This window comes from Coturnix japonica, chromosome 11 (assembly GCF_054131305.1).
Source record: "Coturnix japonica strain WE chromosome 11, WE-NBRP24, whole genome shotgun sequence".
Taxonomy (NCBI): Eukaryota; Metazoa; Chordata; class Aves; order Galliformes; family Phasianidae; genus Coturnix; species Coturnix japonica.
The window spans coordinates 6,608,064-6,633,008 of NC_140673.1; the positions used below are offsets into that span (position 1 = coordinate 6,608,064).

Consider the following 24,945-nt stretch of genomic DNA (forward strand, 5'->3'; position numbering starts at 1 on the left):
TTAAAATGACATAAAAACCAGCAAACCACTTTCAGGCTGTATTTCTTCTAGCATTTATTCCTGTACCAGGTGTATCAGAAATAAGGGAGTAGAATTATTCAACGTTAAGCATCAAAGCCTCTGCGTTACAGTTCATAGATATTAAACATTTCCACCCCTGTGTTTTGGAGTCTGAAGGTTTACGTGGGTTCAGCAAACAACAGGCTGCAGTTGGCTTTTCTGGTCAGTTCCTTTCTCAGTGGAACTTCTCAGTCAACTGTTTCTAACAAAACCACACACGGGCACTGGGTGGGGATGTATCTGGGTGTGCTCCTTGGGAGCAATTACACCATCACAGCCATCTATATGTGGCTTTCTGGATTCACTAGCTCAATTTAGAATAGAGTAACTTGATCTCTGTCAAGCTGAAGCCTGGGTGTGATTTAGATGATTTCCAGGCATACCTGGTAGAAGGTTGCCGCAAAAATACCTGGTAGGTGAGCTCAACACTTGGGCATTCGGGAGATAATGGTGTGAATGTCCTTAGCACTGTGTGACAGGAATGGGGTGTGGTGGCAGTGTTGCTCACCAGGCACAGAAACTACCGCAGGTGTAGCTTCTCTTATGTAAAATCTGAATTAAAACCACATTCCATTGTGTCTTCCCTTGAATAATACATGAAGTTGTCTGCTAAATAACAGTGGAAGCTGTCTAATCCCCTCGCTTTGTCCCAGGAGAGAGGGAAAAAACCTTGGACCTTCACCTGCCAGCTTATGTGACAGTAACTGGGAGCCTTCAGGAGGAGCAGTGGGCAGCAGCGATGCTTCATTGATCAGTTCTGAAACGTTAATGGACTAGTGTAGATTTTGAAGAGTGGGAATAAAATCAGTCATGTTGATGTGATGAGCTGGTTTGAGTGCTGTCGTTGTAGAATAAGAATTGACAGCAAGCCTGTGGAAATCCAGTGACTAAAGTATGCTAATAAATACATTGAAATGATGTGGTTCTATCAGGCTTTGTGTATTAAAGAAAGTAATTCCCAGCCCGAGTGTAATAGCTTCAGTGGATGTGTTAGAGGCAGCTGTGTGTGGGCTCCAACAGTCAGTGTTAGGAGCTATTGGGCTGCAGCCACTTCAGGAAGACGATTCTTAGCAGGAACCAAAACACCCCATTGAATTACAGGGATGTCAGACCAAAGAGCTACTCTGGTTTTCTTCCAGAGTCAGATTCATTAACAGAACCTTCCTCTTTGCTCTTAAAAACTACTAGTTCAGCATGCTATGAGGAGTTCCATACTTTGTACTGCTAGGATTAGGGCAGTGGTATGTGAGAGATGAAGCGTCCTGTGTATTTCTTAGTTTTGTCTTGTTGCTGATGCTGCTAAAACATGGTTGTAGTAAGTTTTCAGAGATGAACAAATCTTGTAATACATAACAATGGTGTCAACTGAGAATGAGAGAATTATTTTCCATGGGTTGCTCCACTTGCATCAGTTCTGTGCTAAGTAAGCAGTAAATAAGATCATTTTCTTCTAAAAGAAGTGTGTGTCTGTAGCAGAACTGCATTTACAAGGCTGGTGTTGCAAAAATCACCAAGTTGGCAATGGAATTTTAATAGGTAACTTCCTGGGATTATGTTTTGCCCTTTTGCTTGGATTATTTTCAAGTTATGTAACTTTAAACCTTTACAACTGGGTTTATAATTCAAAACCCTTATTAACAGGATATGTCATTCTCTTTTGTTCCTATCTGAATTCAGGCTCCTGCCAAAGAGTTACACATCTCTCATCCATTACTGATAGGAGGATGCCTGGGATGTTGGAGGGCTTTTGGTTTTTCTTTGTACAAGGCTGTCTTATATGGTTTGGTGTATTTAAGAAGTAGTGTTCTTTTTTATTGTGGTTTAGCTCTGAAATGCCATTTGTTGGATAGGACTAAGCAGTCAATGGAAATGCTGAGACTTACACCTGCTTGTTTCCACTCGCCAGAACCACACAAGTATTGTTTTTAATAATCTGAACAAAGCTGCGAAGAAGAGGCACTATTTATAAATGGGGAAGGTGAGACTTACAGCAAAGCAAAAAAGTAAAGAAGAAAAAAGGAAAAAAGTATGAGGTTTTGTTTAATAATTGCAAGTTAGGTGAAATACCACAAGTTGTAGTTTGCCCCAGGCTATTTCTGGCCTCTGGGATTGCTCTTTTTAGCAATTCTACAAATTGAATCACCAGATGCCAGTAGCATTTAAAGCAGATCAGGCTCAATTACACCGTGAGTCAGAAGTACCTGAATTAACCTGCTTTTCAGCAAAGGTGCTGTGACTCTCCTACTGCTATGAAGTCTTTTAAGCTGCGTATACGTGGTAATTTAAAGCTGCTTGGAAATGTTGAGCAGGTTTTTCTGTTGTTGAACAGTGTTTAACTTTTTTATAACAAAACTGTGCTCAGGCATGGAGCAAACCTTGGAACAGTTCGTTTGACTCTTTTATTGTTGTCATTTTTTATTATTATTTTTTTTTCATCCAACAGTTGCAACAGAGCTGAAACTCTCCAGGCTCCCTGCCATTACTGCAAGGAGCTGCTGCTTAACCTTGGATGACACCAGAGCCCCAGTGTAGACTGGGTGGTGTGGTTAATGAGATGCAATTGCAGCCTGTGTCACGGAAACAAGCACAGTACTCATCTGTGAAACTTACATTCTTTATCTGGATATTCTGCCTGTTATTATCAGCAAAGCTACTGCAGGGGTTGCCAGAAGGGGGTATCTGGCTAAGTTTGGTCTCATTGACCTCTTTTTCTGCTAGCTACTGGAACATTCACATGATTGCTTCTACCTTCCTAAAGGAACAATTCCATTAGTTGTGTTCTGCATTCCATTTCAGCTCTTTTCATCATGCCAGCCTGCTATTCTCAATGCTAGGGTTTAGTACAGTTTACATATATAGTTTTAAAAAGCTAGTACTTTAAAATAGATTTCATTAAATAAGCCATACTTTTAAGGCCTGTTGGCCTTGTCCTGCTCACAAAATTGCATCTAAAAACTTCATAAAACTGCACTGATGCAAAATGTGGCTTGCAGTTGGTCCCCTTCTCCTTCCCTCTTTCCTTTATGCTTTCAGGACTTCTTGACCAATTAACCAAGCTGAAGCAGCTTTGGAGTCTGTAAGGAGCTGACATGGGACAGAAAGGGATTTGGTTTTGACAGAATAAAGTCCCTGGTATAGATGAGACAGCTGTGTGAAGTGTAGAGCTGGGACATAGGAGCAGTGTGATAGTGCTGGGCAGTGGTGCTGCTGCTTTGCTATGAAGTGGTTCTGATTTGTCCCAGCGTAAGCTGTACATGAAGCTGCATTGAAAACACAAAAAAGCTTTATTTAGTATATTTAATTATCTGTCTTCATTGATTGCAGAGTTAAAATGTAAGTCTGTGTGATTCTGTCCTCACAGGGATAAGATGGTTAGCCCTTTTTAGCTAGTGAGCAGCACAGATAATTATCTGGTGTCTTAGTGGAGATAAGGTTCTGTTGCTGCAGCTGTTAGACCTGAGCTGGAGGATCCTGTCTGTAGGCTGAGGCTGTGATTTGGTCTTTGTTTACAATGTGGGTATTTTCAGTCAACAGCTTCTAACAGTGCTCCTTTCAGCTCTTGGCGTGGCAAATGCAGGGAGGCTTGTGCTGCAAGCAGGGAGAAAAATGGGGGAAATTCAGATACCACTCCATTGGCATCTCCTCAGTCTGCTAGCAGAATAGGGAGTAAAAAATCCAACCTCTTAAGGAATTCCTGCTATAGTGAAAAGCATGCCAGTGCACTAGGTGCTCCATTGCCCTTTGAAATAACATCACAGTAGTCTAGAGTTTGTTTTGTATACAGCAGAAAAGAGGAGATCCCTTCTTTTGATTATAAAAGCAACTCATGGATTAAAACACAGACAGGTACGCAGTGCTTCCATAGGTTTCTGTTTAAAAATTCATAACTTTGTTTTACTTGGTGCTTTTATTTAAAAGATCTTTTTGATGTTTAAATGCACTCTTTGGAATTAAACAGCATTTGGAGGTAAATACAGTAACCAAAGGTTTATTAGAGACTCCTGTTATGTAAACAGTTATTAACATGAGGCTGTTATCTGCTTTTAAAATGGGGGTGGCACCTACTGAATGAGATGAAAAACTAGCTCCAAGTCAAAGGGACTGGGAGGGAGGGGTAAGAAAGCTCAAGAGGAAATCCAGATTTTCAAAACCCAGAATGGCTGGGTTGGAAGGGACCACAAGGATCATAAATCTCCAACCCCCACAGCCCCCACCAAGAGGCAGGGCCACCAACCTGCACATTTAATACCAGACCAGGCTGCCCAGGGCCCCATCCAACCTGGCCTTGAACACCTCCAGGGTTGGGGCATCCACGGCCTCTCTGGGCAGCCTGTTCCAGCACATCACCATTCTCATAGTTAGGAACTTCCCCCTGATACCCACCCTAAATCTTCCCTCCTTCAACTTAACCCCCCCACCTTGTCCTGCTGTTATCTACCATTTCAAACAGTTGACACTCCTCCTGTTTATAGTCTTCCTTTAGGTCCTAGAAGGCTGCAATGAGGTCACCACACAGCCTTCTTTTCTCCAGGCTGAACAAGCCTGGCTCCCTCAGGCTGCCTTCGTAGAGGAGGTGCTCCAACCCTCTGATCATCACTGTGGTCCCTCCTCTGGACTCTCTCCAACAGCTCCCTGTCTTATACTGTGGGTTACTGTGGACACATTACTCCAGATGGGGCCTCACATGAGCAGTATAGAGAGGGACAGTCACCTCTCTGTCCGTGCTGGCCACTCCTCTTCTGGTAGAGCCCAGGATCCCATTTGCTTTCCGAGCTGCAAGAGCACACTGCTGGATCATATTAAGTTTTTCATCCATCAGGACCCCCAGGTTCTTCTCTGCCGAGCTGCTCTCAAGGACTGCTCCTTCCAGTCTGTTCTCACTAGCAGATGCTGGTTGCCGATGGCATTGCCTTTGATATTTGAAATTGCTAGAAGATATATTGAAAAAAATGTTTCTCTTTAGCAAGTTAAGGCTCACCTTCCTGTTCTATGCCCATCAGCTGAAGTATTTACCACCTGCAGCTTACTACCTGCTTTCAATCTCTGTCTCTTTTGAGCCTCCTGTAGCTTAGGTTACTTTTCTGGTGAGCTGTTTGTGTGGCTGCTTTGTTGCCCTGTTTCACTTGAAATGCTCTATCAGTGTAGTTGCTGCCCAGCTGTGTTTCTGCATATGTGTTTATTAAAAGGTTGCATTTATATATAGGAGTAGATGGTTATGTGTATCTGCAGCAGTGTAGGCTTTTGTGTAAGTTCTGCAAAATATCATAGGAGAGAACAATCCTGGATTGCTTCAGCATTAGCTCTTGGGAGCAGATTAGTGTTGGCCATTCTTGTATTGGTGTGTTCAGAAGGCAGCTCGTCAAACATGGCTCTGCTTCTGGATTAAGAAGTGGTTCGTTACCATTACTTCTGGAGAGCAGAGCTGGTGACTGTTGATGTGTTGTGTCTAGCTGAACCTAAGGCTGCATTCTGAAAGCTGCTGTGGTTATTTCAAGTGCTTTTTGCTGTTAATCTGACTGATTCTCCCCTGATTTTATTCTATTATTATTATTTATAGTTCTGGTTTAATCACTGTGCTGCTGTCGATAGTCATTTGCATTGAAATATGCAAGAACTTTTAATTAGAAGCGAATGCGTTCTGGACCTGCTTGTCTGCTCTTAATTCCCTGGCTTTAATCATCTGTGGGTTTGAGGTTCCTTATGATCGGTAGAAAATTTTTCCTGGGTAATAGGCCATGAAACCATTTGCTGTTAAGGGTTGGTCGCTGCTTCCCCTTTCTTTTAAATGAGCTGTAAGAGATGTCTGATACCACCCAGGAGTTCCAAAGGTAGACACGTGTGCCTTCCCTGACACTGCACTGCTGGGGCCATGTGCAGGAGTGTGATGTGGGGCAGTGTGAGCAGGGGCTTCCTTTCCATGCACACTGCCTTTAAAGTGCTTTTGGTGTTATAGTCCATAGGAAGACATCAACTCTTGCCTTGCAGGATGTGTGAAGTGTAAATCATTGCAAATTGGGTTTAGGTTCCCTGTAGGGGAGGTACTTGAATAGAGATGTGTTATTCCTCCACCCTTCTCCCTTGTGCTGTGACAAGCCAGGAAGTTGCATGACTATAATGTCTCGACCTTAAATGGCCCCATTTTCCCAAGGAACTTTACAGATGTCCCAATGAGATAATTTTGAATGAAAGCCTTCGTTGTTCAAATATATTACTGAGGACAAGAGAGAGCAAACCTTGGGTCCGGTTTAACTGAGCTTCAGTGCTTTTGGTACAGAATTACAATGGTGTTCATAATTTGCTAGTATTATTTTTCTATGAGGCTTTATGTCTCTGGAGCCTGTAGGTTTGTCTGTGGGTTGGAAAGAAGGATGGGAAGGTGTTACACACGGGCTTCTGGGATTCGATTGGGGTGGGAATCCCTGCGTTGTGTTGCAGAGGGCAAGTGGTGGGAGCGGGCAGGCTGGGCATGCGTGCAGCAGAGCAGGAATGAGGAAGTGAAGCACTTGGCGTCACTTGAGGGTGTGCAGCAGAGTTTCAGAGAGCAAAGACTAGAGGGGGAAAGCTCAGCCTGTTGGAAACAGTCTTCTGAGCGTATTGTGTTTAGTGTTGTTCATGGAGCTCCCCAGGCAGAGGTAAGGAGCTTTTTCTTCTGTATTCCCTTCTGTGGTGAGCCATGGGCTTTCTGCTTCTCTTTTCCTTCTTTTTTTTTTTTTTTTCCTTTCTTTTTTTTCTTTTATTTCCCCAGAGGCTTTTCTGTGGAACTAGATATAGAGAATGCTGGCCAGTGCTTGTCCTGTTGCGCAGCCTGTCTGGGTGATTGTGTGTGCTGTTAGTGTGTGTGGCTTCAGTGTATCTGTTGGGAACAGCCTTGTCTGTATAAACAACTGGTCACTTGTGGCTGGTCGGCGTTGCCCAGGGGTCAGCTTGTCAGTTTTTTCCCTAAAATGAAATTCAGGACGTGTTAAAGTGTTATGTTGCGAGCCGTGGGTGAGTGTTGGGGTGTTTGTGTGGCAGTTGCTGGGTTGGGCTGTGCCGTATACATCTGCTTCCTCTTATCAAATAGGTGGTTCACTGTTACCTGTTCCCTTCATTTGGGTTGATTTGTTTTTCATCTGGAGCTTCAGAGGTTTATTAGTGTAGCATGGAACCAGTCCTGTGCCTTAGGCCAGGTTGCTCTTTCTCAGAATTGTTTCATTACTGCTGAGCAGTGAGAGCCTTTGAACAAATTAATGATGCGGTGTATGCTTTATTAGATTAAACTATAGATCAGCCAAGAGCCGTATTTGCTTGAACAGATCGGTTGGCACAGCTCTGTTTGTTTTGGCAGCGAGGAGCTGCTTTTGCATTAAGCTTTGCACTAAATAGGCTTACATGGACATTCATTGGTGCAGGAAGTTCTGCTTGTTTTGTTTCTAAGTCTCAGCAAAAATAACACAGCAAAGAAGAGCTGGCAAGAAACGTTACTAGTATCCAGAATTTTGACCCATGAACATCCCAAAGCTGATGCCGTCAGGGTAGGAAAGCTTAGAGAGATGCCATAAAGAGAGATGGAGGAACGGTGGAGCAGGTAGTCCCTGTTGGGTGATGCATATCCTGCATGTGCAGGAGCAGTGGCTGTGGGGTGCTGAGTCATCTGCCTCCAGCTGACATAGTGTGATTGTTGCGGGCTGTGCGTGACGCAGCGCACGTGATGGGGCTGTGATGGGGCTGTGCTCAGACAGGTCGGGCCCTGCACCGTGTTTGTGGGGGACGCTGGTACTTAGAGCTGTGGGGAAGGACTTGGGCAGTGCCATTTAAAGGGAGTTGGATTTTAACTGAAAGCAGAAGTGAGTTTTCCCAACGTGTCATCGTGTCTGAAACTTGACGCCAGTCGATAATGCTATGAGGCATTCTTGAGTTTGAAAACATCCTAATTTTGAGGGTTGGATCTGCAGAGCTTGCTGGTTGTGTGCAAGGGGCCCTGCACTGCACTGCTGGGTGGGAGCCACTTCCTTGCAGTGCTGGCAGTGACAGAGCAGTGCCAGCTCTCCCTGAAGCCTGAGCAGATCTTGGTGGCAGTGCCCAAGGGGAGAGGGGTCACGGGTCTCATTGCAGCCTGATGTTTCCAGTGCTAAGACTGAAATGGAAGAAGGAGGCTGTTACCTCTGTTTAGAGTAGAATAGCTGTGTGGTACAGCATCAAACAGTACTAGCAACTGAAATAGATGGAACTAATTTCCAGGCAGGTGTACTGGCTCTTTGGCCTGAGATGTGGGGCTAAAGAGCAAACAGGAATCCCTATATGAAGTGTAAGTAGGGAGCAGTGCCTTCTATCTGACAGCGTGTTTTCTAATCTGTTTTTTCTGGCATCTCTTTATTTTCCTCCGTCACGTTTAAAGAAGCGTGTTTGTGTATAGATGTGTGTGTGTGTATGCATACAATATTATGAGTTAAAGTGGGAAAGAGAATGGAAGGGATGAGTTAAAAAGTCCAAATGTTATGGGGAGAGGCCTTTTGTTTTTATGTGGGTTTGTCTTCCTGAAGGGTTGCAGTGAAGGTTTCCCCAGGAGGATTCATACTCATGGAATAATTCTGGGGAGGTGTATGAAACTGTCTCATTTCTCCTGTTTTATTGTAGCTTCTGTTTTCTCACCTGTTAGTTGGAGGGTACTTTGTTTCCCATTGTTTTCAGGGTAGTAACAAGTTGCAAAGCTTGCAAAGAGACATCTCTTACCCAGCTCAGTTGTTACTGATGCACCATCTGCCTGTGGTGATTCTGGGTGGTATTTATGTTGTATTTCAGTGCATGATTCTGCTTGGTGCTGTGGATGAGGACCCAGCAGTGAGACCAAAGCCATGTACATGGGCAGCTGTGGAAAGCTTAGTTCAGGGCCAGCCTGCACACACACAGCCCAGAGCTGTCGGCCCCTGCAGTGTCATTCCTGCTGTATGTGACACTGGAGAAGTTCAGCTCTGTGCTGAGCAGCCGGGGAGGTTTATTAGCAGAGCAGGGCTTGTTGCACAGACAGCTATTCCTTCCCTCTGTGGGGAAAGGTTGGCTGGCTCCAGCTAGATAGCCATCTGTTTCAGCTGTTAGACTGTGCAACAGTAGGTGGTTTCCTGAGGTTCCTCCCAGCCGTACTTTCTACTGTCAGTGCTCCCAGTGGCCTCGCTCTAGCATTTAGGCATCAGTCTGGGGCTGTGGGTGCTTGCAACAAGGGGCTGGAGGGCAGTCTGTCACAGGGAGAGCTGTTACCTGGTGCTCCCGGAGTCACTGCATTTCCCCTGCAGGGGCTGTATCTGTGAAGGCTCTTCTAGCCCAGCTGGCTGGTACATGTGATGACAGGTCTGTGTGCTGTGCTTGGCTGTGAGCTTTGCCTCCTTCAGAACCCGCCATGGTAAGATATCAGCAGTCCTGCTGTTACCTCCCTTCTCGGACTGGAAGGCAAAAAACTTTCCCTCATGTTAAGGCTGCAAATAAGTGATCTATTTTGTTATGCTGGTGTTCTTCAGTGGCCGGAGGCATGACAATGAACAACGTCTGTTTATTTTTCAAATTAATTAACTCTTGTGTTAAAGTATGTCAACTCACTTTTTTCCAGTTGAGAAGCTGGGATAGCAATGCCTGCATGTTCACATCTACTTTAGTGCATTGGCAGTGCAGTTTCACGTTAGTATCTGGTTTTAGATTTTCTCAGTTAGCAAAAAATTGCTCTTTTTGTTAATGCTTGGATTAACGCAGTGGTTAATAATCAGTGTTTCACTTAGGCTGTTCAAATCGCTTGTGAATTGGAGAGGAGCCTGGGAAATGATCGGTGGATCTTTTAATACCAGCGTGGTGGAAAGGAAGCGCTGTGATTCAGCTGTTAAGCTGTGAGCACCGAGTGGTATTTCACAGTATGGCAGTACGTGCTCTAGGTTTATGAAGCTGTGTTCTGCTCTTTGCAGAAAGGTCTTGTGACATTTCAAGGTAATACCTACTGCAGGGGTGTGGAATACCTATGTGTTCAAACAGCTGTGACGCCTCTTCCTCAGTACCACCTGTCTGGGCAGCACTGATTTCCTCTTCACTCCTTGCTGGCTGCTTAGCATTGGCCCTATGGCATTGTACATCTCCTGACGATAGATGTCATTATTTTTTCCATTAGCTTTAGTACCAAGCTTTAGATCCACTGTTGAAACATGGCTAGAAGCTTAACATGTAACTGTTCATTGTTTGCCCTGGCAAAGTGATGTGAAGTGTGAACAACACGGTGCTAAATTCTGGAACAAAGGCCCGAGGCTTTTCAATCTCTGTTTTGGCATCAGATTTTTGTTGCCATTTCCAAATGCTTTGATTCTGAACAGTGCAAGTTCTAACATGAGCTTTATTTCTGCCTTTGAGTTGTGTGTTTGTTTTTTAAGCTAAGGTTTGTTAAGAGGTTGCTAGGTTTGCTTCTTTTTGAACAGATAATAGCAAGCAAGTGCTCGCACCTTGGGATGGAACCTAAACCAGTGACTGGTGGAGAATTGGTTGTTTTAGAAGAATCTGTTTAGTAGTGGTTCAATGTGACCTGAGCTGGTTTCTGCTACTTTCACCGATGACAGAAAGCGAACCAGGCATCAGAATGTTGTTTTCATTACCAACATTGCTTCTGGTAATGATTCTTTTCATATAACTTCCTCTCACATTTATTCTTTTCTATTTCCCATCACACGTGTGATGCAGCTCTGCTTTTATGGCAGTACGGATCAAGGTTAGAGAAGGGGCTTTGAGAAACAGTTGTGGCTCTTACAGTTGACAGTAACTTCTGTAAATTCTTTTGGTTGTAGACAGATGGAGGGCAAGCTGTCAGTGCAGGATCACACTCAGTAATGCATGGGGATTCCCAGGGCATGGGAGGTGTGCCCAGGTAGGTCCGTGTGGGATAACGTAGCTCCATAGAGAATCATAGAGTGGTTTAAATTGGAAGGGAAATCCAAGGTCATCTAGATCCAACCCTCCTATAGGCAGGGACACCTCACACCAGACCAGGTTGCTCACAGCCCCCCACCCAGCCTGGCCCCAAATACCCCCAGGGAGGCATATAGATCAGCTGCAGTCTGCTGGTGTTGCAGTAGCTGTACGTGGCACTGTGCATGGCTGCATTGCATGCAAGTGGTGCCTGACCATAACCCTGAGCTATTCATCTGTCTTCTGAGGCTGCGGCAGCTCAGTGCTTCCACAGAGTCTTTGTGTGCCAACCCAGAGCCCCTGAGCTTGGGAGGAAACTGGCTTGTGATACAGCGTTTGGGTGAAATTATTCAAACTTCTAATGAATACTTGAAAAAAGTGTTTTGGTAGAATCAATAGAGCAGCACTTCAAAAGCTGTCTTGTTTTGACTCAGATCTAGTTAATGCTAATTGGATCATTTGTAAAGGAAAAGGTAAAAATTGAAAGATAATTAATCCAGCCTTATATCTTTGGTAAGATAACTATCTTGATTTGTTTCTTTCAAAGACAGATAAGAGCAGAAAGATTGAAGTTTCTTTTCCAATGCCAGAAAATAGCTGGAATTAAAACAGGTTGTGACTTAGTCCATTAAATATGTCAGAGCTGCGCTCCTAGTTCAGCTATACCTGCACAAGTGGAATTTAAGTAGCACAAAGGATTTCAGATGCCTGTTCCGGTAGAGAATGCTAATTTTCTGTTTCTGTTTTCTTCCAGGTTATGTTTCACACTATGTGCTGACTGTCTGTACTTACAGAAGATATTTAAAAGCAAACAGACTTTTTTTTCGAAGATTTTGATTCCAGTGGAATCTGCTTTAGATTTTTGTCTCGTCAATTAACTCCTGAAACAATGCCTGTACAAGCTCCGCAGTGGACGGATTTTCTCTCCTGTCCAATTTGCACACAGACTTTTGATGAAACGATCCGGAAGCCCATCAGCTTGGGTTGTGGCCACACTGTCTGCAAGATGTGCCTCAACAAGCTCCACCGTAAGGCGTGCCCTTTTGACCAGACCACTATCAACACAGATATTGAACTTCTTCCTGTGAACTCAGCTTTACTGCAGCTAGTGGGTGCTCAGGTACCAGCGCTTTTTTTTATTACCTCTTCCTGTGTTATCCTCTAAAAAGAAAGAAGGAAAACAATTAATGCTCTAAGAATGTGACTGTGTAGACATCTCATTGGTGATTACAGGTTTTGAGCCATGACGTGCTGTAGACGATATGACTGGAACAGCAGTTCAGATCTTACTTCTGTCAATCACTGACTAATTTTGTGTTTGTCATTTAGTGTAACTTTGGGCTGTCACCATGTTCTGTTCTCTTCCTTCTTCCCTGAGTTGTATTTAGCCATACTATGCTGAAAGGATGAGCTGGATCAGGATCAGTGAGTTAATCTGGTGGAAAGCTGTTCTTCTTTTGTGAGTAGGTTACTTGCTTTATGTGGTTGACCCAATGGGCTCGTCATCAGGTGCCCCAAAAGCAGGATGTAGAAGAGAAGTAAGACAGACCCCTCTGGTAGCAACCTTTGTACTGCCTTATCTTTAATTTGAAACTGAACTCTGAAAGTGTAACTTTGTGAGCTGGCGCGTTAATATAAACTCACAAAGGTGTATGGGGGAGGCTGCCCAAGATGGCCTTTCTGCTCGAAGGTTGCTCAGAGGTCAGCTGAATTGCGATGAACTGTGTGAGTCGTCCTGCAGCACTGCTACTAATGGCAGCCTAAGGAAACAGGCAAGGATGTGGCCAGTGGGAAGCAGGGTCGCCCTGTTCATCAGTTGCAGCACAGACTTAAATTAGTGTAAGCTTACTGGTTGGTTTATCAGTAATTTCATGTGACCTGTACTTGCCAAGGCTGGATGGAACTGTGAAACAGGGGCAAGCAGGGGTGATCATGTCTAACTTATGAGTAAAGACAAAGATGTAGAAGGAATGTGGTTATCGTAGCATGGTCATTGTTTTCTGTTTGCTGCTCAGCTGCCTGGGTTCGCCTGAGTTGAAGAGGCAATAGAAAAGTCAGGGAAGTGCACAGCTCAAGGAAAAGAGATGAATTGTATTCCAGAGGAGCCAGAAAGGGGGGAGGCCAAGATGTTGCTATGATGCTTCTTGTTAGGTTCTGTGACTTAGATCCAGATGTGGTTTTGCCACTTCTTGTTTTCATTCAATTTATTGAGGAGTGTGGCTTATTTCTTGTTTTCATGCTGTCTAGAACTTGGTTACTCTAGCATTGAAGAGTGTCAGTTTCTACCTGGAATTACTGCTTGTTTGTCAGTTTTGGCTCTCCCCATCATTTCCCAATGAGTGAACTTGTTGCCCGATTTAAAGCCATACTTGATGTGGAAATTAACCTTTCTGCTTTCCAGGGACATCAGTAGGGTGTGCTCTGGGGCTGTTGCTGTGTGGTTCAGCACATACTCAAGTGAGGTGGGGGGAGAAGGGATAGTGGGGAAGGTAACAGTTAATATCCTTGAGAGAGCTAGAAATAACTGAGCACCTAAATAAGAGCTGAGAGAAGAAGTGAAGAACAAGAAGGACGGTGGTCTTTAATACAAATCAAAAAGGATTTATTAGAGCATTCATAGGATGGATTTAAAACTTTTTAAACTTCTCAGATAGAGAAGAAATCTCTTAAGCCTATTTCTAATGGAATTAAATTCTGAATTTTGGCTGCTCAGGCATCTACAGATTACTCGCTATTATGTGACTGCTTTAAGCATTTGCTGGGCCAGTGTTTTGAAGGCTCACAGTCATGGATGTGTCATCTCATTTCTTCCCTCAGCATTGTTCACATTCCAGGTGGGTGGTGTCAAGTGGCAAAAGTTCCTGTGGCACTTTAATTTCTATTGTAGTCACCTGTGAATGCGACAAATACAATTCCAAACATTGGGCAATGGAATCATGTGGATGGAGAGAGAATTTGGGAATGTGATGAATTGATAGCCCACGAAAAAGGGGAAGATTACAACTGCAGAGCTTGTATTAACAGCTCACTTGATAATTTAACAGCTAAACTGCCATTTCCAAATCTCTTGCCTGGTATGAGGTGATGCAGTGTCATACTTTCCTGGTCACCCTTCTCATGCTGTCACAAAACTGCCTCTTCCCATGGCTGCGCTGCCAGGAGGCCTGTGTTCATTGCCAAGGCAGATGTACTCAAAAAGAACACAAGTTAAAAGTAATAAAAGAGTCTGAGATGATTTTTCCGGTCTCGTTCTCTGTTGGGAGACGTTTGTGATGTTATGTAAATGTGAAAACTGCGAAGGGTGTGGTGTCTGAGCAAATGGAATATTGAATGAGGATGAAAATCATGAACTCATTCTGCAGGGCATCTATTTTGAGGCTCTCAAGAGGCGTTGTAAACAGAAGGGGCTGGAGCGTCTGGCATGCAACTGAGAAGATATTTTGAGACGGGGAAATGAAAATGCTTTGAACTTGTGTGATTTCTCAGTTGTCCTCCAGCAACTGTTTGACGGAGCCAGAATTAACGTGCAGCTCTCGTGTGACTTTCATTAATTGTGGCTGTGCTGTTTTTCACTTGGTCAGTGCTGTTCTTATAGTTGTTACAACTGTGAATGCACGGGGAGCAATGGAACTGTGTATAGCAGTACCCAGCAAAAGGACAAATAACTCACAAGCTCTGCTGTAAGATGCTTCAGTGGTGTTGTATGTGTGAGAAGAAAGGTATTTTCATCTCCTGAGACTCCTGAAGACACCAAATAAGTGTCTAGTTCTAGAGTCCCACACAATGCCTGCTTCAGCTTGAGATGAACGTTGCATCTCTTTTGAGCTGCTGCTTTGGATTTTACATTGAAGCTTCTCTTGCAGAGAGGAGAAATAGGAGCGATGTTGCAGATGTGGAGGTTTAAATAGCTTTGTGAACTCCTGGCAAGTTTTCCTGTGCCATCTTTCTCCTAGAAAAAGGGAAGCTTTCTGTGAGCTTGTGTCTGTGGGGCTGTGTTGTGCTGCATACAGCACTGCAAACCGCAGCTGTGAACATGTACCAGACCAACCCTGCCTGATTGCAGACTGAAATCCAGAGCTGAGCAAGCCATTCGATGATTCCTGCCCCAGCCCACTATAGCAGCTCTGCTTGCATTTTTAGTTGCTGCTGCTGGCAGAGCCTGCAATGGTATGTGGGAATTGTGCAGAATAACCATTCTAGCAGTAGGGTAGGGCAGAAATACGTGAGATGCATGTGCTGTTAGATCAATGAGCCAGTTCTGCTTGTGTAACTTTACAAACAGAAGCAGGCTGCTAAAAGGGCAGCAGCTTTGGAAAGGTGGTGGAGTGTTCTGCGAACATGAATGTGAATGCTGAAGGTGCTAATGTGTGTTTCCCAAAACCCACTAATCCAGTCCAGCTGAGACTGTTGCAGTTGAAACAGTTATGGCTGACCTCTGTAAGGCACAGCTGCAGAATCCTCTGCTCAAAAGCAGAAGTCCATGGAAAGCATCCAGGCCAGCCTTCCTTGCCTGCTGTGGTTTAGCTTGCTGTTTTCCCCTGTAAGTGGTGTGAAAGTGCCAGATGCATCCTATTTTGGTGTTGTTTTTGGGGTGGTATTAACTGTCCTAATTGTTGTAGGCTGTATGTTACGCAGACAGACTTTTTTTGTCACCAACTTTTGACACAGAAATGATGCTAGTAGTAACTTTGAGATGTGTGACAGAACGAGCATCTGGCACGACTGGCCTTCTGGGCTTGTGGAAGTGACATCCTCTAACTGGAACAGATGGCAAATCACAAATCAACAGGGAAACTCCTGTTTGTATGCATGGTGATGAACATAAGTATGTGTGTTTGTGTGTGTATTTTACTTACATTCACTGCTGCCGTCATAATGGTACTCTGCGTGGCTGTGTTACATGCAAAGGTTGTCAGGTTTGTAGCTCAAGCATTAAAGGCTTGCACTTTGAGGGTCAGGTAAGCAGCTATACAGGATTAGCATTGTGTTATTGCTGGTGGGATGGAAATTGACTTGGAAATAACAGAAGTCAAAGTCTGAGATCTGTTTGCACTTGAGTAGCGTATGCAAAAAGGCTTGCAATTAGTCTTGTGGGAAACTCCAGTTGTTGATACTGTTGTGTATTTGTTGAGTTGGTTGCTGGAATAGTGCTGTTAGTGGGCACTGTGCTGTGCTGCACCTCCAAACTTGTTTAAAGCTGTAAGGATTTAACTGGAGAAAATGGCAGCAAAAAAATAACTTTGGGGGTGAGGATCCAACGTACCTTCGAAACATGTTGGTTTCTGGTGAGTACCTGGATACAGAGATAAATACCATAACCAAAACATCATAAAAATAAAACCAAGTGTGGCCTGTGATGTCAGTTTGATAGTTGGACTTTGTGTTCATACAAGCTGTGTAGGATAATGTCTTCTTACTACTTGATGGCAAAATACATTGCAGGAGTGACCCAGTGTATTTGCTGCTAAGTCTTTCTCCCCCTAATCCAAGTAGCTCAGATTGCTTATCCCAGGATGACAGTAGAGCTGTGAGACCCTGGATACGAATCTGCACTTTCCTGTAAGTCAGTGTTCATCTGATCTGTGCTATATTTGGTCATCCAGCTTTGGAGATGTCTCAATATGCACATATGACTTCAGCAAAAATTATAATTACAAAAAATGCTAATATCTCTTGTCATGTTTCTGTTTCCTGTCAGCAACTGAATGAAAGAAATCTGATAGAACAATCATACATTGTCTGCATATATTTAATCTTGTTTTTAACTAGTAGCTCTTTGCAGTTTGTTTACTAAGGCTGAAAAAATTGCTTGCTAATGTAGAAAAATGCAGAAGAGAATGAACCAGGAAATGCTTGGTATTAAAAAACGTAATGTGGTATTTGTGAGCATGGCTGCCAGTTTTTTCTGTGCATTTGTCATAAATATGTCATCTCTTTCCAGGTTCCTGAGCAGCAGCCAATTACTATATGTAGTGGAGCTGAAGATACCAAGCATTACGAGGAGAGCAAAAAATGCGTGGAAGAATTAGCATTGTACCTCAAACCACTCAGCAGCGCAAGAGGTAATTCCTGCATGGTTTCCTCGGAAGATGCTTGATGGAAATACTGTGTGTAACAAACTGTTCATGTGGCTTTTGAGCCCATTTGGGATAAATGGGCATAGACATAGTTTAAAACCAGGTTGAAACTGCTTTCCTAAGCATTAAGGTTATGCCTTTACTTAAGGGAAATAAGTAAAGTCATTATATCGAAACTAATACTGAGGGAAAAGCTGAGGTATTTGGTGATGGTAAAGGAACTCAAAGTAAATCAGGTAAAAATAATGTTTTTTGACTTCTGTTTTGTTTTGAGATAACTGTAGTCCAGCGTGTTTGTGGCAGAGGAAAAAAACTGAAACAGGGAAGTTATGGAGCATAAAAGAGAAGTAATGCTTTGTATAAACAAGGTTATACCACAAGAGCAGGGTCAGCAAATAATCCTAGCACAGCAAAACAGAACCGAGTTCAAGAGTTTTGTATTTTATCTGCCTTACATATGATGAACTTAAATCTGTCACTCCTTCCTAGATGTAGAAGCTAATAAAGCACACACAGGCTAAGAAACTGATGTCTGAAAACAGATGGTCAAAGAAGGCAGTGATCCCTGCAGCCCCTGACTAAGGGAAGGACTGCAATATGATTTTACCATTGAGGAGACACTTGGGAATCCATAGCAGGAGGCTCAGGATAGACTTCTAGTCTGGGGAGAAAATTCATTAGAGGCTGCACCATCTTAGAGAGCCAAATCAATCAATGAGACATAAATCTGTGGGAAGGCTGACTGCAGAGCACTGTTAGCTTCTAATGCTGAGTGAAACAAACTGGCAAAAACAGACTTATACACCTTCTCTGTAGTGTTCTATTTAAAACAAGTAGGCATCAGAAGAACTAGTTTTGTGTTTCTCCAGAGCAGTAATTGAGGACTGGCACAAGAAAAGGAGATACAAGATAGTTTATTTCTTTTCTCCTTCGTTTTATTTTGAAGGTGTGGGTCTGAACAGTACTACTCAGAGTGTCCTGAGTCGTCCTATGCAAAGGAAGCTTGTGACGCTGGTTCACTGCCAGCTAGTGGAGGAAGAAGGACGGATCAGAGCCATGCGTGCAGCACGGTCACTTGGTGAAAGAACAGTGACAGAGCTCATTCTTCAGCATCAAAATCCTCAGCAGCTCTCTTCCAACCTCTGGGCTGCAGTGAGAGCCAGAGGGTGCCAGTTCCTTGGACCGGGTACGTGACGTTGCTTTTAATACTTCTTGGTTCTAGAAGCAATTCAGAATTGAGGAGGGCTGAGAAATGGACATCCTTGTGACTGAAATTGTGAGGGTTTTTTTTTGTTGTTTTTCTTTTAGGCTGTGGCCTGATTTCTTAACTGTATGTCTTCAGAATTAATGATGTATCTGTTGGGCTGCTGTCCCAGGCTTTCTCACCCCTTTAGTGCTTTTGCAGGTCTTCCATAAAATTCAGAATGATTGATGTCCTTTTGTTCTTGTGCTGCGATGAAATAGGAAGTAGCCTCTCCTGCTGTCCTTTGGAGAAGCAGGGCCTTCCTAGAAACAGGAAGGCAGTGACTAGATGTGTTGTCTTTTCCTAACCAAGGGAAATGAACATACAAAACAGCTGTAGGGAGAGATCTGGTACCTGCAGGTGTATGTGTATACATGTCTTCTTAGAAGTTACATACATCAAAATCTGAAATCTTTTACTTGGAACACTAAATTGCCTTTTGCTGAAAATAAATCAATATGAAGACTGGTTACTTGAATTTAGAGAGTTCACTTTCTGAATGCCAACTAAAAAGAGTTCTTTGAAATAGAGGCCAGTTTCTTAAAATAGAAGCTTTTTACTGCTGAAACAAGTGGAAGAAGTCCAGCTTTGGGATGCTAACTTTGGCTCCACTGCAAGGAACATTGAGGCTAATTTGCTAGCAAAATATGTAGCGGTACAGCTCCTCATTTGTTTGTGTGGGCACTAATTGCTCTTTTACCTGCATGGGAACCAGCTTTGCCATTCTTTAAGCTGTCAGCATTCTGTTACAGATATGAGAATAGAACTTACATTAAAAAATCATCAAGATAGACAGGAATGAAGAAATCTTCCTATCATCTGATACCCCAGACTCTGGGAATCTGGAAGTTGTGTCTGAAACAGCACAGAGACCTTCCTTGGTCTCCTCTCACTTTTTTTGTGTGTGTGTTCTCTTTCATTTTCTTCCTCACAGCTATGCAAGAAGAGGCTTTAAAGCTGGTTCTGCTGGCTCTGGAAGATGGATCTGCCTTGTCACGAAAGGTCTTGGTTCTGTTTGTGGTTCAGAGGCTGGAGCCACGATTTCCTCAGGCTTCTAAAACTAGCATTGGGCATGTTGTCCAGCTTCTTTACAGAGCCTCGTGCTTCAAGGTATGAAGAAGATTCTGCTCAGAGATTTCATAATGCAGGAAAATGTTTCTTCATATAACAAAATGATCCCTCAGTGTAAAATTCTTTTAATACACATGCACCATGTCTGAAAAAATTTCTGCTTTTTGGTTTTCATTGTCCTATACGATTACATGAGTCTAAAAATGATTATGGAAAATATTTCTATCAAGTCCCACATGTGTTTAGAGAATTTCTACATCTGTGATGGCAGTGTGGGCTGAAATTGCAATTTTAAGCTGTAAATCTAAGTTGGGACTCTGTCCAGGTTTAATGGATGTACCATGACTAAACCTGTATGCAAGTCAGTGTAATTTATTTCCTTGGAAGAGGCCTGAAACTGGAAAATTGCCGGTTCTGTTAATTGAGTGGTGATGTGCTTAGAAACAAAGAAATATGAGGCGGTGGAATATGGGAGTTGTAGTAAAGAGAATGAAGGCTGTGTTTGGTCCTTCATGCTATTTAAACACTCGTTCTTATGTGCTAAACGTCTTTCAGTTAAATGAGGAGAATGTGCTTTGTTGCTGGTAATTGTGTTCTAAAACGAACAAACCAAAAAGTGCAATGCACGTGAAATACCTTGATTGGAGAAATGAAGTTAGTGTGCATGTTGTGATATTGTTTGCAAAGTGTGGCGCTGCAGCAGGTGATGTCTGGGTCAGATTTTGAGTGAGTTACAGTTGGTGTGCATTTCATAGTGATTGCAGTTGTTGAAGAGCGCACGTTATTTTAATAGGAACCACTAGTAGTGTTCATTGCTGGCTAAGTGTTTTTCTTGCTTTGTACTTCACATCATCTTATCCTGCATGATTGTACTTGACTTGTTTTTTCCTGCTAGGTGACGAAGCGCGATGAAGATTCCTCCCTGATGCAACTGAAGGAGGAATTTCGTACTTATGAAGCTCTGAGAAGGGAACATGATTCCCAGATTGTTCAAATTGCTATGGAAGCAGGTTTACGCATTGCACCAGATCAGTGGTCCTCGCTGTTGTATGGAGACCAGTCTCATAAATCCCACATGCAGTCTATCATTGACAAGGTAAAGCCACCTAAAATCGACCCACTTTATCGTTTGCAGCTGTTGTAGACATATGTGCTTGCAACTTGAATTCTTAGATTTGCACGTTGTGCCTGGGTGTACTCACCTTACTCGTTAATCACTTGCCCCATTATTATAAAACCTGTTATGGCTTGAATAACTGCAGTTTATGTTTGTAACCTAGTGAATCTTTCTCCTTTCTGTCATCTTGCCATCTCTTTCTACCTTACCTCTTTCAACAGATGAAAAACCACAGAAGTTAGTGCATGATTGGCGTGTGTCCTTTCTAAACACCTGATAACTGACAATGCAGAAAAAGAATCTAATGGTTCCTGCTTTCAGGCTGGGAACTAGTCATTCAATTGAAAGAGAGCGGTTGTTTACTCTGTACTCAAGACGAAGAGAGAGGATGAAACATGTTTCTTAAATGATTTCACCTCTGGAAATGTGCAGATCACTTTTTGTTCAGAGTGAGCACAGGTCTAATGTTCCCTCCAAATGTTTAAATCAGGGGATTCCCCTTAAATATTAGATCAGACAACTCATAAAATTGCCTAAATTAGGTGGGAAGAACTGAGTCCTAATGTCTCGGTGAATGGTTATAAAAGCTGTGAAAACAGCTTTGAGTGCCATTCAGGAGGGCTGGCTTCGGGAGCTGCTATTTATTATTCATGTGTTTGCCCGTGTTTTCTGATGTCCTGCCAGGACATCTCCTGAAGGTTTTAGGCAGAGTTATAGAACTTATAAATGCTAAAATGTGGGATGTTATTAATCTTTTTTCCTTCTTCCACTGTGCTCTTTCCTGGCTGCTGTACTCAGAATGCAGTTCTGTTGGTTCAGAAGTTGAAGATACTGGACTCCTCAGAAATCTTATATAAATGAACTTTAATAGCTGCATTTCTTTCTGTGTGCCAACACAACACAGAAGAGATCGTGGGTACATTGCTAGAAGTAATGTCAGCTTATTTTGTTTCTTTAGGACTATATTTCAACTTACAGTATCAAAGAAAGGGTGTGTTCATAACACCGTAGGGAGAATTTAATACAAGGTGCCGCAATCAGTTTGTGTGGGGAGAAAAATGTAGTTCAGTTTTGTAAAGCAGCAGCTTTCTGGCCTTGTGGAGCGACCATGAGAAACTCTGAGGATTGCTTCTCCTGTAGAAAGTTAATTATTATAATTTTTTTAAGTTGCAGACCCCAGCCTCGTTTGCGCAGAGTGTTCAGGAATTAACTATTGCTCTTCAGAGGACTGGAGATCCAGCTAACCTGAATCGTCTTCGACCTCACCTTGAGCTCCTGGCAAATATTGATCCCAGCCCAGGTAAGTCCAGATGCTTTGCAGGGCTGGAGGTGGGAGGACAAAAGAAATCACAAGCTCTAGTTTAGCAGGAGGAGCCTTAAGAGTCTTAGGGGGTAAAACAATATTCCCCAAGTAGAAGGAAACATATTCTGTAATTCTAATTTAATGAATGACGTTCGTAACCAACTTGAGAGCAGCAGTGACCTCTGTGAGAAAGTTAACCGTTTTGAAGCTGATAGAACAGCAGGAACAGTTTAACTACTTCTCTGAAGGCAGCTTCCTTGTTTGTCAGCACTGACTGAGTGCAGATAAGGATTTCTGATGTATGCAGTCTTGCAAGGTTCCACAGATGTTTATTTCTTATTAGGCAATGCTAGCTGGAGGGACTAAGAACAGTCTTTAGTTTTGCATTTGCTGCTGTTGGAAACCAGACTTGCAAAGCAGTGGAAGAGTTAATAAAACCACTAATTCAGTGCTTTGGTTGTCACTGTGTTATTTTTGTATCTCCAGTTCTTTGCTAGAACAAATGATTTATTTATGATCTCATGGGAGTAATTAAGGAAAGCAGTTATCAGATTAAGGACTTCCTTTAATTCCCTATCCAAAAATTGTATATCTTTTCTGTTACTCTAAAAATTATACATACTAATTTTTGATCCGAGGTCTCTAGACTGCAGTCACTGCACTCAAAGACACACTTGAAGGCAGCTTAAAACCATAGGGGACCTTCCGTGTGAACAGTTTTGATAGATAGAAGCTCAGCAAGAATCTGTCTTAATGCACACATTACTTATCTTAAGGAATTTGTACTTCTACAAGAGTGTGAATGATGATCTGGACAGGGGAAATGAGATGGAAAGAGCATAACTGGGAAATTAAGATGCTGACAGAGAAGAAAGTGATGAAAGACGTTGGAAAAGTCAGCTGCAGGAATAGGAGAGTGCTGAAACTGAAACTTTATTTAATACCTGTTGATATTTGTGAAATTGAGACTAGAGTGACATCAGGAGATGAAAAGCTGTAGATAGTTTCTCTACTTTTAAGGCAAAAAACACCTTCCATGTGAGTACGAGTTTTACTTAGCAGGTACTTTTTCAGTGGGTGAGTCTGATCTTGAAGTCATTTCTCTGCTATGCTATGGAGCTGCTTCCCTGCTATTTTCTGAATAGCAGAAGTTCCATGGGAATCAAGTACTTGTCAAAGTGCTTGAAACAGACTTAGTGAAGCTCTTTGAGGTCCAGCATGTCCACGTGGCAGAGCACATCAGCACACTCTGGAGTGTCTTCTGTTGGAACAGGTTAAAGGGTTGGACGAGTACGTTAGTCAGCTAGAAAGAGCAGATGCCCCTGTAGGACTGAAGTTGCAGTTCACACTGCAGTGTGGTAGATGGTCTGATGCATGGATTTGTTTTGTGTCACATGTTTTCACATGTGGGACACAGCAGCTTTGTATGCTGCTCAGTAACTGTGTAATCTAGGCCATTGATAATGGCGTTTGTACAGAACAGTTTTGCCTGAAGGAATCTGAGTGTGAAGCAGGATTTTGATTTTTAAGTACATAGAGTTTGTACAGGGTATTTCCTCTCAAGTTCTGTGGGGTATGAAAACCCTTGTAAAGGAGATCATTGATGTGGTAGTAGTAGACTTGATGTCTGATTTATCTGTGAGGTTCAATATTGAGTCTTGAGGTAGCATTTTTCTTTAAATGTTACGTAAATCTAAAATACAAGGATTGATTTTCTTTATTCAATGACTTTTGCTTCTGATAAAACTTGGTAACTATTGTTTTTGTGTGTGATACTGACTGTTTCCTAATACCTGGTTTTGGAAATACTTCTTCCTTATTGTATTCTGTTTCCTGCTAATACTACAGATGCTCCACCTCCAACATGGGAACAACTGGAAAATGGGCTCGTTGCTGTAAGGACTGTGGTTCACGGCTTAGTTGATTATATCCAGAATCACAGCAAGAAAGGAACGGATCAGCAACAGGTAACAGCCGAATCATTTAATATAAGCTAACTCCTAAATTTTACTTGGCTCTGTGTAATAGTAGAGGTTTACTAATGTCACCTGGAGAGATTTGACTTCACAAAGAGTATGTTGAGAATGTTGCTGCTCTTTCATATTCATATATTGAAAAAAAAACCAAAAACCTGCATGAATTTGCACTGTTCACTAGGATGGAAAGAAAAGAATCTGATCAAGCTGGTTTGTTCATAGTGATTCCTGATTAGATGGGGAGAGAAGCTGGGGTGACTAGCACTGTGCTGTGGGAATTTCCTTGCCCTTAATGTGACAAATGTTAGCCGGGTCCCTGTGTTACCAATGATTATTAAACCTATTCTTAATCATGCATAAATTGTAAAGTTTTAGGAAGACTGGGTTTCATCAGACAACTTTTTTGTTCATTTTGGTTTGTTTCAGAAATTGACGTTGCTAAATACAAGTATGAGATAAGCTAATATTGATCTTATCACATGTTTCTTTGATCTCATTTTGTTCAGCTAAGTTAATCTAAATGCTGGCTACTATCGAGAGGCAGAGCTGCTTGCCATACATTCCCACTCTCTGCATTGGCACTCTGCCACCTGGAGAGTTGGTTCAGGGAAAGAGCTGGTTCAGGGAGCCGAACCAGTGTGGGGAAAAAACAATCACAAAATCAGAGTGAATTGTTTCAGCTCTTTTACCTTTTTGTGTTCACTGGTACTGTCACTGGCAAAAGGAGAAGAAGTTGAAATACACACAATATACCTTTATGCACTTATATTCAGATATCTTGTTGTTTTGTTCTTTTTTAACCTTGCCAGCCTCCTCAGCACAGCAAATACAAGACATACATGTGCCGAGACATGAAACAGAGAGGAGGATGCCCCCGAGGGGCCAGCTGCACCTTTGCACATTCACAGGAGGAGCTAGAAAAGTAAGTGTACAGATCTGCCCAATATTTGCTTCACCTTATCCTTAGTTCTTCATCATAAAGTTTTGGAGCTGTTCATTCTTGTGTACAGAATGTTTTGGTTAGTTCAGCAGCAGCTCAGCTCTGAAACTTTGATATTTCCACAGGAAGCATTACTTGAGATTTTGGGGATAAGCATTATATTTATTTTGTTGGGTTTTTTTGTTACTTCATTAGTGTGGATAAACATGCTACTAGATTGCATGCATTGAAGTTATTTCTTCATGTG

At 42.7% G+C, this 24,945-nt stretch overlaps 1 protein-coding gene across 17 annotated transcripts in view; it reads left to right on the forward strand.

The window, feature by feature from the left end:
• Positions 1–24,945, forward strand: part of RC3H1 (ring finger and CCCH-type domains 1) — a 52,649-nt gene that overhangs the window by 7,364 nt on the left and 20,340 nt on the right. For 12 of the 17 annotated variants that reach the window (XM_015869548.3, XM_015869556.3, XM_015869559.3 and 9 more), the window contains exons 2-9: positions 11,726–12,091; positions 16,913–17,033; positions 17,995–18,234; positions 19,226–19,401; positions 20,258–20,458; positions 21,647–21,779; positions 23,631–23,749; positions 24,568–24,680. In XM_015869548.3, coding sequence (XP_015725034.1) covers positions 11,861–12,091; positions 16,913–17,033; positions 17,995–18,234; positions 19,226–19,401; positions 20,258–20,458; positions 21,647–21,779; positions 23,631–23,749; positions 24,568–24,680 — 1,334 coding nt within the window. In that variant the 5' untranslated portion in view covers positions 11,726–11,860. Of the gene's footprint in view, positions 1–6,556; positions 6,693–11,725; positions 12,092–16,912; positions 17,034–17,994; positions 18,235–19,225; positions 19,402–20,257; positions 20,459–21,646; positions 21,780–23,630; positions 23,750–24,567; positions 24,681–24,945 lie in introns of those variants that run through there. The other 5 variants (XM_015869550.3, XM_085510937.1, XM_015869553.3 and 2 more) reach the window with 3 other exon arrangements.